This window comes from Kryptolebias marmoratus, linkage group LG15 (assembly GCF_001649575.2).
Source record: "Kryptolebias marmoratus isolate JLee-2015 linkage group LG15, ASM164957v2, whole genome shotgun sequence".
NCBI lineage: Eukaryota > Metazoa > Chordata > Actinopteri > Cyprinodontiformes > Rivulidae > Kryptolebias > Kryptolebias marmoratus.
Window position 1 is genome coordinate 25,800,949 of NC_051444.1, and position 11,912 is coordinate 25,812,860.

Here is an 11,912-nt window from a genome sequence, read left to right on the forward strand (position 1 = left end):
TTACTACGCGTTTCAGCATTCTGCCCTATGCAGGGGTGTGTGTGTGTGTGTGTGTGTGTGTGTGTGTGTGTGTGTGTGAGGAGGGGGGGTCTGCAGGACTGAGACCGCGGCAGCCCTTTACCTTTCTGTGTAGCTCCGCATCATCACACTGAGGGGCCACTTGTGGTTCTGCTGAGAGAGGAAATCCAACCTGGAGCCATTTAAAGAAGAAGAAGAAGAAAAATAATAAAAAATAAAAAAAATCATTAAATCTGAATTTTTGGTTCGGTTTGACTCACAGATACATGAAAGAACCGCTAAGCTTTTTCCAGTTTGCAGAATAATACGGCCTCTTTTGCATCTATTTTGCTTTGCCTAATTGGGCTATCTGTGGTTTTGTGCATGTTACAAGCAGACGAGGCTTTGCTTCAAAGTGGGAGATTCTCCACCTGACGTCAATGGCTGCGCGGCTGACGCAGCGCGCGGCAGCAGAAAGCCGGTTTTACTTCTCTGTTTGTTTAAGATGTATTTATTTATTTTTAATGGCCTTCAAATCCTCTTCCAACTAGCTCTACGTTTAGAAGTTTGTGTGAGAATCGGAGCCAAATTAATGTATAGGCTACTCGTATTTGATCGGTTGGGTGCGTCTCTGAGCGCATGCATGGGCGCGCGCGCAGAGCTGGTGCCACCGTGCATTCACAGGCAGATCATGAATTAATAACAGCTCCAGTCCCGTCCCCGTTCAAATGTAGCCTTTGCAAAATTTGCCGCCTCGCGGCATCATTTGTGTTTGTGGAAGATGCCCCCGGCGCGCGCGCGCGTGCGTTGGTGCGTGCAGCCTATAGGTACCGAGCGCAGGGGGAAGCTCGCGCTCCGCTCTCCAAACGCCGCACGCTCGAAATTCCTCCAAGGAACCTCTGCGAGCTTTTTTTTTTTTTTCCTTTTTTTTTTTTTTTTTTCATCACGCGCGAGCTAAAAATAGAAACGGGGTTGGATCGTGATCCAGAAATAGATAGGGGGGCATCACTCCTATAAAAGGCATACCATTCAAGAGTACAGTGAGAGGAGCGGAAAGCCGGAGCACATTTAAAGGACAAAGAGGCTTTTTGTTTCCTTTTATATATATATATTTATATTATTAGTATTTTTGGAAGGAGGTTCCGCTGCTCCAATGGTAAGTTAACCTTTCTCTGAATGCACCTTTTTATCTTTTTTTACATTTTGCTGATCCTTGTAAAACCTTATTGGGATGCAACCAACCGGTAAATTACGGTGAAACGTGTGCAGGAAAGAAAAAAGAGAATTTATTGGTGGATTCCTGCGATTTTTTTTTTTGTTTGTTTAGCAAGGCTGGATGGATATCAACCGGTGTGTGTTTGCAGCTCTAGACGGGGATCACCCTCAGCTGTGGTTAGAAAAAAAAAAAAAAGAACAGGCTGTTATTTGGAGTTGAAGTGATCACTGCTCGCTCGGCCTCTTGCTCCTTGCCATCCGGGCTGAGGCTGCTGGATGGTCTGCAGCCGGGGATGATGCTAGACTCGGGAGGGAGCTGTCCCCCTTTCTGTGGTGCTGAACCCTCACACAGCCTCTGTGGCTATTTCTGACAAGTTTCGTGCACATTTTTAACACCCTCGCCGCCTCCTTCGCGCATTTGCCAAGATCGCCTCACATTTGAAGGGATTTTCGTGCAAAGACGTTGAGAGGGGTGGGTGGGGGGAGGTTTAAATTTGATTCCCCCCATCCTCCTCTCCCCCCCACCCCCTCTCGTTCTCTCTTTCTCTCATCCCTTTTTTTCCTTCTTCTTCTCCCCCTTTGTGCTCGACAAGCCTGGAGTCGTGACTGCTAAAAAAAAGTGAGTAAGGCGCGTGCTGCGTCAGTGGCGTCTGGCTCCGGTGCGCTCGAGACAGATGGGGAGAATCGTGACAGGCTGGAACAGGGAGAAAAAAAAAAAGAAGGGCTGGACGGCCCAATGAAAACGAGCCCCCCCCCTTCCTCCTCTCCTCTCCTCTCCTTTCCTATCCTCTCCTCACTACATCAGCAGCTGGGAGAGATTTGGACCCTTAAAATTTAACCCTTTGCAAAATAAAGAAAACTTTATTATTAATGAAGCAGGAAGGAGAGCGGGAGGGGGGCAGCTTTAAATCTAGCATCAAATCATGGCCTGCTGGTACGTTGTTTGAAGCGATGTCCGTGAAAGCTGGAGGAGTGGGAGGTGGGGAGGTGGTGGGGGGAGTCAAGGAACTGTCAGGTGCTTCGACCTCCTTTTTCTTTTTTTCTTTCTTTCTTTCTTTCCTTTTTTTCCCCCTTTTTTTTAGGCGCTCCTTTTTTTCCCCCCTCTTCCCCTGCCTCCTCATTGGCCGGTGGCCGCGTCGCCCCCGACCAATCGGATGGCGAGCATTCCTCCGCTGCGCGTTAAAGTCCATCACCGCGGCGAGATACCGCCTCTCCTCACCGCCGCTCTTTTTAATAACAAGGCTGCGTGTTACTGCTAAAAAAAATGAAAAAAAGAAGAAAAAAAATTGAGAAGAAAAGCCACTTAGTCCAGTCGGTCACCAGTTTAGCTCTGCCGAAAATGAAACCAAGGAAGAAAAGAGAGAGAGAGAGAGAGAGAGAGAGAGAGAGAGAGAGAGAGAGAGAGAGAGAGAGAGAGAGAGAGAGAGAGAGTCTCACCCTCGTGAGCTGAGGAGACTTTGAGGGAGAAGAACCCGTGGAGACTGGAGTGATATTTGTAGCAGCTGTCCGTCACGAATCTTTTTGCGGTCTGGGCTTGCTGTGCGTACATGAATCTGGGAAGCCCTTACCCCAAAAAGCATTCGTGGAGGACGATAACGTCGCCGGGGTTGTTTTGGATGGAGGAGTCTGCTGCTGTCAACAGGAGCTCCGTGTAATATAAGGGGTGTGTGTGTACGTGTGTTGGGTTGTGTTTTGAACTCACCAAGTGTTTCATACACAAACACAGAGGCATCACGGAACAGCTGGGTTTTTAGGAATACATATTAAATGCAAATATTGATCACTTGCAGCTTGAATCCGAACAAAGAGGGAAGCCAAACAGCCCTCAGAGCCTTTAGAAAACTGTACTCTCTTCAGCAGTTTGTGTACATTTTTTTGTTTTTACTTTTTTTTTTTTTTTGCTGTGCTATGAATAAAGTAGTTTAAAAAAGGGGAACAAATGTGGAATATTTCCTTCCATGTCTGCTTGTGGACGTACTAATTATTGTGCAGAAAACTACCTGTAGTCTGTGTTCACCCTGCATGTCCCTCTGTTGTGATTCATTATATTATCTTTGCGGTTTGTTTAATGGCATTTGGTTCTTTGAGGATAAACAGACTTTTTTTTTTACTTCTATTGCATTTGTTCTGCAGCAACATCTGGATAGTAAACACTGGACAGGCTTGGGACGGAAAACTGAACCTAACCAAATGCTCCTACAGTTATATAAACATAAAGCAAATATGAGTAATGTGTTTCGATCACATTTTTTGGACAGAGTAGGATACCTTGAGTACCTTATATCACTTTTTTTAAAATTTTTGAGACATCTGCTCAGCTGTCAGATGAAAATTGGGGTATTTTTAACTTAATACACACTTGACAAATTCCACACTTTATAATATTTAAACCTCTTGGTAAATTTAAATGAGTATTTGTGTTGGACTTTCTTATTTTTTTGTTGCATTTTCTTTATCACATGTCAGATCATTTTCTCCTCTGACGCAGGAGTTGAACAATTATAAGGGACTCATCCTAAATAGGGTAATAGGTTTGTTTCTGGTTTTTCACCTTGTTTTCACTCTGTGTTTTTATTTTATATTTTTTTATTTTGCCACTTTAACTCCCAGGTCCTCCACACCACACGCAGATACAGTACACGACACCTGGAGAGAGCAGCAGTGACCAAACCACAGCGAGGTCAGCAGGTGGAAGCCACAGAGCAACTGAAATGAAGTGAAACATGTTTTACTTTATATTTGTATTTTTGGAATAGGGCTCTGAAATGTTCAGGGATTAAAGACGTCGTCTCGTCTCCATAAACACTTCTGTTCGTTCATGTGAGTTGCCTCAAGAGGTTTTGTTTCTTTGTGTTTTTCTTTTCTCTGACTTCCTTTTGTTATTCAACGTGTGAAGATACTTCCACCAGAAGAGAAGCTCATTTAGAGTTTTCTTATTAGTGCAAGCTGCGATAAAACACCCCAAGTCCTAAATAAGCCCACTAGCCACCAGGCTAAAGAACAAGCTCACGCCCAAATATCCAAATACACAACTTGACCTACACTCTTCTTTAATTCTTCCTTAATTCTAACATTAACTCCTTCAGATCTCTGCACGTTTGAGTTATAATGGTACTATACATTCCATTCTTACCTCAGCTTTAATTAAAAAAAAAACCCTAAGAAATAAATGATCGTCTGATCCTTGTGACAAACACAAACGTGATTTTTAGGAATCTGACACCAACATGAATGAGTGAACTCTACATTACTTTGATCAGTTTTGGGCTCGAGGTTTCCCCCACATTAAGAAGCAGGCAGTAAACTCCCCTCTTCTGGTTTATGAAAGAGTGAGAACTTGTCCAAACAGTCATTTCCCTTGCGTACTCATCTACTGAATCAGCTTACTTAATGTGAACAATTACACAGCAGTCAGAGTAGACACTGAGCAGGTGGAAATCTGTCTGTGCGTCCTCACTTTTGTGAGGTTTGCTCTTTATAACAGTAAAATAGTAATTTAAGGTAAAGTTTTAAATGGAGGGCTAAGTGAAATGAACTTTACAGTTGAATATCAGGGAAAGACCTGCGCTTAGAACCCATAAACCTGTTCTTTCTTCTCCTGCAGGATTGCAATAGTGCATCTTTGTTGCCTCGTTGGTCCTCGGGCTTTAAATCAGGGAAGTTTATTTTAAACAAAGAGGTATCACAAGAAAACTGTCTAACCATACGAGCGTGAACCATCTTCATAATCTTTGAGGTTGTTTAAAATTATTTTGTCCATCCCACTGTTTTGTCACAGCTGTAGAAACATTCAAATCTTTATTTTTCAGGCAGAGGGAACATTGTATGTCTTGATGTGCACCTGTGTTGTACAGATACTGCCTGTGTGTGTGTGTATACTTTGATATGAGAGCGCACGATTAACAGGCTTCTTTACAAGCTTCAGTCTAAATTTACAGATTTTTTTTTGTTTTGTTTTATGTATATGTCCTTAGTAGGAAAGTCATTTGCTGTTGCCTGTTGTGCAATTTATGGCAATGTTTTTTTGTGTTTACGTGTTAATCCAGCAGAAATGTGTCACCGAGCACCAGCGAGCCACATGTTCTGTTCATTGGGCTTCAGAAGAGAAACAGACAATCCTTAAATTGACAGAAACTCCTCACATCCATGTAATCCAAATCCTTTATGAAGTCGTCTGAACACAGATACTTCCACACATGTGCTGACAGGCAGCGTCACACAAAACTTAAGCTGCTTCTTTTGATTTTTACTTAAGAAGCTGGTTTTGTTGATTTTCGTAATTCAAGCGCAGAGAGGGGAAACACACTGACAACATGCTGCGAGCAGCATTTCTGAAAAAGTACACCATTAAGCCACGATTTCAATGTTTGTTTAACCTTTTGTGCTTTTATTTTTAGTTTTTATTTTATTGATTTATTTATTTTTTCTATTCAGGGATGCACTTCTGTCTACAAAAGTATGAATATCTAGATGTTAATTTAATGTTTTTCCTCTTGTTGTGTTTTGTTTTTGTTTTATTATTATTATTTTATTATTTTTTCAGATGGGCAGATTGTGTGTGGAGTTAATGTAAAACTGAAATAAACATGTTTTTTTTTTTTAAATGTTTTTGCATGCTCTTCATTTATTCTAATTATCTGTGGGTATCCACGTCTTTAATGATTCAGTATTCAACATCAGCTGATGTTCTTTTGTGTCTTTTTTGACTTCAGCTTTCATTCATAATGAAAAACAACGACAATGTGACTAACTTTCAATCATGCTGGTGGAGATTTGAAAGACACTGTCTGTATCTTTGTGATGTTTTGATGAATATTGAAATAAATATCAATGAAATCCAGTGGGAATTGTGTTCTTTTAAAACTTCTGTTGAACCTTATAAAGAGGCTGCATTGTCACAGTTGTATTGTTGTTCTGTAAAATCTACAAATGATATCAAAAATCAGATTTTAAAAAGAGCGAATCTGTAAATAAAAAACATAACATAAAATAATGATATGTTAAAAGGAGGCTGGACATCAACATGTGTGAAGTTACTGTTGACACAAAGATTGATTTTTAATGCTGATGCCAGTACTTTTATATATTAGCCGTATTTCTGCCCTGATTCAACAGTGTTTCCTCCTCATTCATCAATGCAACAGTTGAAACTTATCACACTCTCCATCCGCCTCCTTCACACTCCCTCACACATGGACTGCAGGGATTGCCTGCAGGCTCTGAAGGTGATGATCAGCAGCTGCTCCGTTTGTGTTCGAGACGACGCTCTGATTGAGATTTCATTCAGGTTCCTTTGAAAGCCTCCAGCCAACTGTTTAGGCTCCTGTTTACAATTGCTGCATTTCTATTTTTAGAAGCAATGCGCTTATGTAACGCTCACAGTAACATTATGGACCACTGCTGTCTGCTCCACTCAGCTGAACTATGTGCTGCGTACGGATGTGTGCATCTGTGCACTGAGTTGAAGCTAATTATATATATTGTAATTTAGATGAAGCAAAAAGAAATATAAAAGGGAATAAAGAATGATTTCAAGTTAATTTGTTTTTCTTTTTAAACCATGTGTGTTAAATGTTTAATGATACACACAAATTTGTTCATGGGGTGATTTTGTACTCAGTTTTACATTCATAAAGTCTGAAGCTCCCTAAAAAGGACTTCAAACTCTCTAATGTTCTCAAATAAAAAACATCTCCTACATACCATAAGTTGTTTTTGTCTTGCTATTTGAAGATTTCATAAATTGGATTACCACCGTGTTTCGTTTTTTTTGTTTTTCTTTTGGCAAAACGTGGGTTTAGGAGTACACAATACGTTTTTTTTTTCTTCCAAGAATAAGCTTTAAAAACACAACATACAGAAAACCTATAATTGATTTTAAAACATATCTAAAATACTGACTGCAAGAAATTAACGTATATAAAAACACACATGTGATGTAAAACCATCTAATGGCTTTTATGTATGAGGAAAAATCCATTGCAATTATGAAAATAAAGGAAATGACAACATAAAAGTTTGATAATATATATTGTATTTATTGCAGTTGCATTTTTATATTTGGCATTTTTCAAAACACTTAACAGAAAAGACATACACACACACTCACACACACACACACCAAAACCTAAAATTTGAAACAAACTTAGATGGCAGCAGCTGTTTGCAGCATTTAGTGCATCAGTAAACAGACTAAGATTCATTTGTGCATTTTTAGTTAGAGGGGACAAAACACAGTAAAATAATAATAATTAAAAAAAAAAACAGAAATGCAAATAGTGTTTTCAAACACAACCTGCACCTTTCGCGGATTAGCTGAACGAGGACACAGTTAAACAAATGTAAAACATCGGGAACATGTAAGACTAACACCATCTTAAAAGTGTATCAGCTAGAAATATTATTAAACATTTAAATATTTGAAACTACTACTTGAATACATTTTGCTTAGGAGTGGTGGACACTTGGAAAAAAAAATACTGCAGTGTTTCATATGTAATACAAAAATAAAAAATAAAAATGAATAAAAATAAGTGTGAAAGTATATGTCCTCTGCATGAATGTACAGAATTTACAGATAAAAAAAAAATGTGTAAAAAAACCAAACAATCATGTGAGTGAATTTGGTAAACACAGTTAATGTTCACAATATTTCATTGATGAAGGGAAGATAGAAAGCTGTAAAAAGAGACGTATAAATACAAGCTTATAAAACTGTATAGGCTAGATTGAGGAGTGAATAAACAAAAATAAGACAAAAAAATAACAAAGAATGAATGAAAAATGTAATTCATTCACACAAAGTATAAAGACCGTTTCTTATTCTTACAAAAGTAAATAAATATTCAGCAAGCCTCTAAAGTTATAGTTACCTCTGTATATAATGAATATGATTATTTTGTTTGTCATCGTAGTTGAGAAGAAAAAAATCTACTTATATTTTAAATCGTTAGTCTGAATCTGCGATCGCTTTATGAGAACGCTAGGGGGCAGAAATGTTCCGATTTGTTAGATTTGTGATATGAAACTCACAAAAAAAGATGAAGAAGAAAATGGGCCAATCACCAACAGCCAAACACAGACCCGGAAGTGTCTGACAGAGGAGCGTGAACGCTACTTGGTTTCGGACTTTGAGCAGTTTTTGTCACGGTAATTAAAAACAGGTTAAAGGGTCCAGGCGTCGTAGTGTAAGCAGACAGAGGCGTGTGAGAGCAGGGATGTCGTTCAGCGGAGAAGCCGTGTTGCGGGCCGGGGTGGCGTCGCTGTTTTGGCTCGGTGTTCTGACCGCGGCCTGGCTGTCCGTGTGCTTCGCGTGCCGGCTGCTGTCCGGCTTCAGGGTGTGGGTGCTGGGCAACGGACGGCTGGTGTTCCCCACCAAGCTGGGGAAGTGGGCAGGTGAGAGTCTGCTGAACGACAACACGAGCTTTTATTTGAAACTGTGAATGCTGTAAGAGGAAAACGAATCAAAATTAATGGGATTAAGTTGGGGAAAAAGTGCTATCTTCAGTATCGATCAAATAGCATGGCTGAAATTGAAATAAAAGCATTATATATGATCTGAAGTATAATTTTTTAAAATCCTTTTTAAGCAGTTCGTCAAATTTGAACTTTAAGGAGTGTAGTGAAAATAAAGTTTGACTTTGAGGATGATAATGATGAGAGAAACTTTTCCAAACTGCTAATAGCGCAGATATAACTACAACAATAAATAGCACTAGTTATTTAACATTCTTGTTCTCGTCCTCAGATTTAAATCTTGACATGTTTTACTTCTTTCCAGCATAGTTCAGTTACTGAAAACGCCTTATAATCGTGCATTAGTTATTCATTTTTAAAAAAGGTAGGTAATTGTCCAGAATGCTAAATGTTTACTGATCTATTTTCTGTTTACAAATTTTGTTTGTTTTATTCAATAAGATGGCACATGAAACATTTCATTGTTTTCTTTAAGATGTTTGATTCAACAGAACTATCAATTTAGATCCATATTTCGAGTACATGTTTGGTATTTTGCTGTTAAGTTTACTGTTAATGAATAAGAAATTGATGATTAATTGTTTTGCCTACATTTCTAATTTCTGACCACATCTAACAGATTAGGGTTGATCCGCTCAAACGGCCTTCAGTTTGTCACTAGCCATAACCATTGCAACACACTAACCATTGAAGTTTGATTTACACACAGCTTTGATCTGAAAGTTAAATATATAAGGATATTCTATACAGTTAATTACGCTTGTACAAAGAAAAAGAAAGAAAACAAGAAAAACAAAAAACGGTTCACATTTTAAAATCTATTTTTCACAGCAACCTGCTCGAGACGGACAGTCTCAAGTTAGCTGAAAAGTAACAAATAATTCAGAGATGATGTACGCTAAACAGTACATATCAGAGTTCCTTAAATGAAAACTAAAGAGGACAAAACGCACACACACACCTTTCAGAATTTTGAAAGATCAGAGTTAACACAGGTCAGACGGGGAAAAAAATGGCCCATCTCAACATTTACATTTGGATCTATTTGCTTGCAATGTTTAAACTCATTTGCAGAACCCAAATGTTCATATGTCACAGCTTCCTGCAATTGGAGAGGGGGACATCTTTAAAATAATCACTCCTGATGTCAGAATAGGCTTTGAGAACAGCTACAGATGAGTAAATCCTTATAGAAAAGACAGCAACTCACTGAAAGGTAGTCTGTAGATAGCATTCCAGGAATGGCCTTGTGAATGAAAACATGCCAGTGGTCGGAGGACAAAGCAGAGCGACTTAAGCCCAGATTGTGAAGTTCTGTCAAGGTTTTAAAGATTGTGGAGTCTGTGCTCCATGGTCAAATCTGTCCATTGTGTGTGAGTACTGTAAAAGTCTGGCAGTGTGGCGACCTGCTAAAGTATGGAAACAAAAAAGGCCTAGCATTCCTTGAAGGAATGCATATCACGCACCGTGTTTGGCCATTCTGCTTTGGTCTCTGTTTGTGTTTCACACATCTGGAAAAAATACACCAGTCAATCAGTGTTTTAGGACGAAAATAAAATGCCAACCACATGCAACACCACATACTTTAATTTTGCATCCACAACCGATGGAAAACAGGTGTCAGGGTTTTGATTTATTTAACCTGCTAAGAAAGAATCACACCGGAGAGGCTCGTTTTCTTTTTGTGAAGGCCTTCGCAAAGAGGAGAAATTCCACAACAGCTCCTAACGGCGTGCTGTCCAGGAAGTTCTGCCTCCTTACTTGGGCTTTCTCTTTTATTAAAGGAAGAAGAAAAAAGGGGTTGATCTGAGCCGGGCAAACCCAGTCCAGAACATAGTTTAAACATAAGCATAACAAAAACACATAGCTGTTTGGGAGAGCCAGATGGTGTGGCGCCCGCCGTCTGACCTTCGTGTCGCACGTAGGCAGTTTTACACCTGAGCACAAAGGCTGATAACATAAAAACCCTAACAAGAGGATTATAACTTAGTCAGTTTTACAGATGTTGAACTGAAAATTGGCTGATAGTAGTACCCAACACATACTCTTGAAAGGCTCCCTCCACCTGCTCTTAAAGTTTTGACTTTAACTGTTGGAGTCAGCTCCGTCGCTCTGTGTGCAAAATATCTTGTGAAGCACTGATTAATGTCTGGGTAAGGTATCCATGGTCAGAGAGGAACAACAAACACTGAACTCACATTAAACTCGTAACCATCTCCGGAGGCAGTTATGAGTTCAGCATTTTTTTGTCAGTATAAAGTGCAACCGGTCCCCTGATTCTTTTCTGATTTTTCCCAGATCGGAAAACATCAGAGACTCTGAGAGAACCATCCTCAGGTGCTCCATCTGGGAAAGAAAATTAAAATGAAACAATTTGAAATCTGTGAATACAACTGTAGGAAAAAAAAAGAAAAAAAATCAACATAACAGATTGAATTGTTCACATTTGACATTGATAAAGTTTCACACAGACAACAAAGTAGCTTAATCTGATTTGTTATCCACTGCAGACAAGCTGTCATACCTGTGATCACACTGTAGGCTGGTTCTGGTCTCACAGTGGAATGAAAACTGATTGTGTAGCTCCATGATAATTTACCGACAATCTATTGATCTCTGAGGTTAATTAGCATGCCTATTAACTAAAGTTAGTCAATCATGCAGTTTCATATTTAAACAGGAGTGCAGACAGACCGTTACCAAAAGGATTATATTGTTTGGGTCCTGTCAGATTTCTTGGTGTCTTTGATTTGCCCGCAGAAGGTTGCAGAATATTACCACGAAACGAAGAAATGGGCAGCGGACGATCAGCATTTTGTCATGGCTTGGAAACTGCAGTAAAGCTCGTGGCTGGATTATGGTTGGAGAGGATTATCAAATCAGATTGAACGCTGTCCATCTGGCCCCGCTAACTTCCCGAACCTTGAAATTTGAATGGGTCACATTTCAAAATCAAGCGAAGGCGATCACGAGTTGTGTTGTCTGCTACTTTGGATTGTAACAGATCAGTGGAGATTTAGAAGTGGAAGCTGAATAGACTGTTTTGTGTTCTTTATTTGTGTCCGACAGCAAAGTGAGGGCTAATGGATAAATCTAATTCATTGTGATCTTTGTGCAGCCTCTTTGAACCTGTGCTGTTACGTCAGTCTTGCCGGAGAAAACCAAATGTTTTAACTTTGCGAGACGAAGTTGCTTTTGATCTTTTTTTTTTTTTTTTTTTTTTT

At 39.5% G+C, this 11,912-nt stretch overlaps 1 protein-coding gene and 1 long non-coding RNA gene across 2 annotated transcripts in view; both read left to right on the forward strand.

Moving 5' to 3' along the window:
- The first annotated feature begins 695 nt into the window (after positions 1–695).
- On the forward strand, positions 696–6,053 carry LOC112450437. Its single transcript, XR_003039067.2, has 2 exons — positions 696–1,153; positions 3,823–6,053. It is a non-coding gene; the product is annotated as an uncharacterized LOC112450437 (long non-coding RNA).
- A 2,227-nt stretch (positions 6,054–8,280) lies between these two features.
- The window catches only part of hsd17b12b (hydroxysteroid (17-beta) dehydrogenase 12b), a 23,483-nt gene continuing 19,851 nt past the window's right edge, over positions 8,281–11,912 (forward strand). The window contains exon 1 of the mRNA XM_017414301.3: positions 8,281–8,607. Within this exon, the coding sequence (XP_017269790.1) occupies positions 8,430–8,607 (178 nt within the window). The 5' untranslated portion in view covers positions 8,281–8,429. The remainder of the gene's footprint in view (positions 8,608–11,912) is intronic.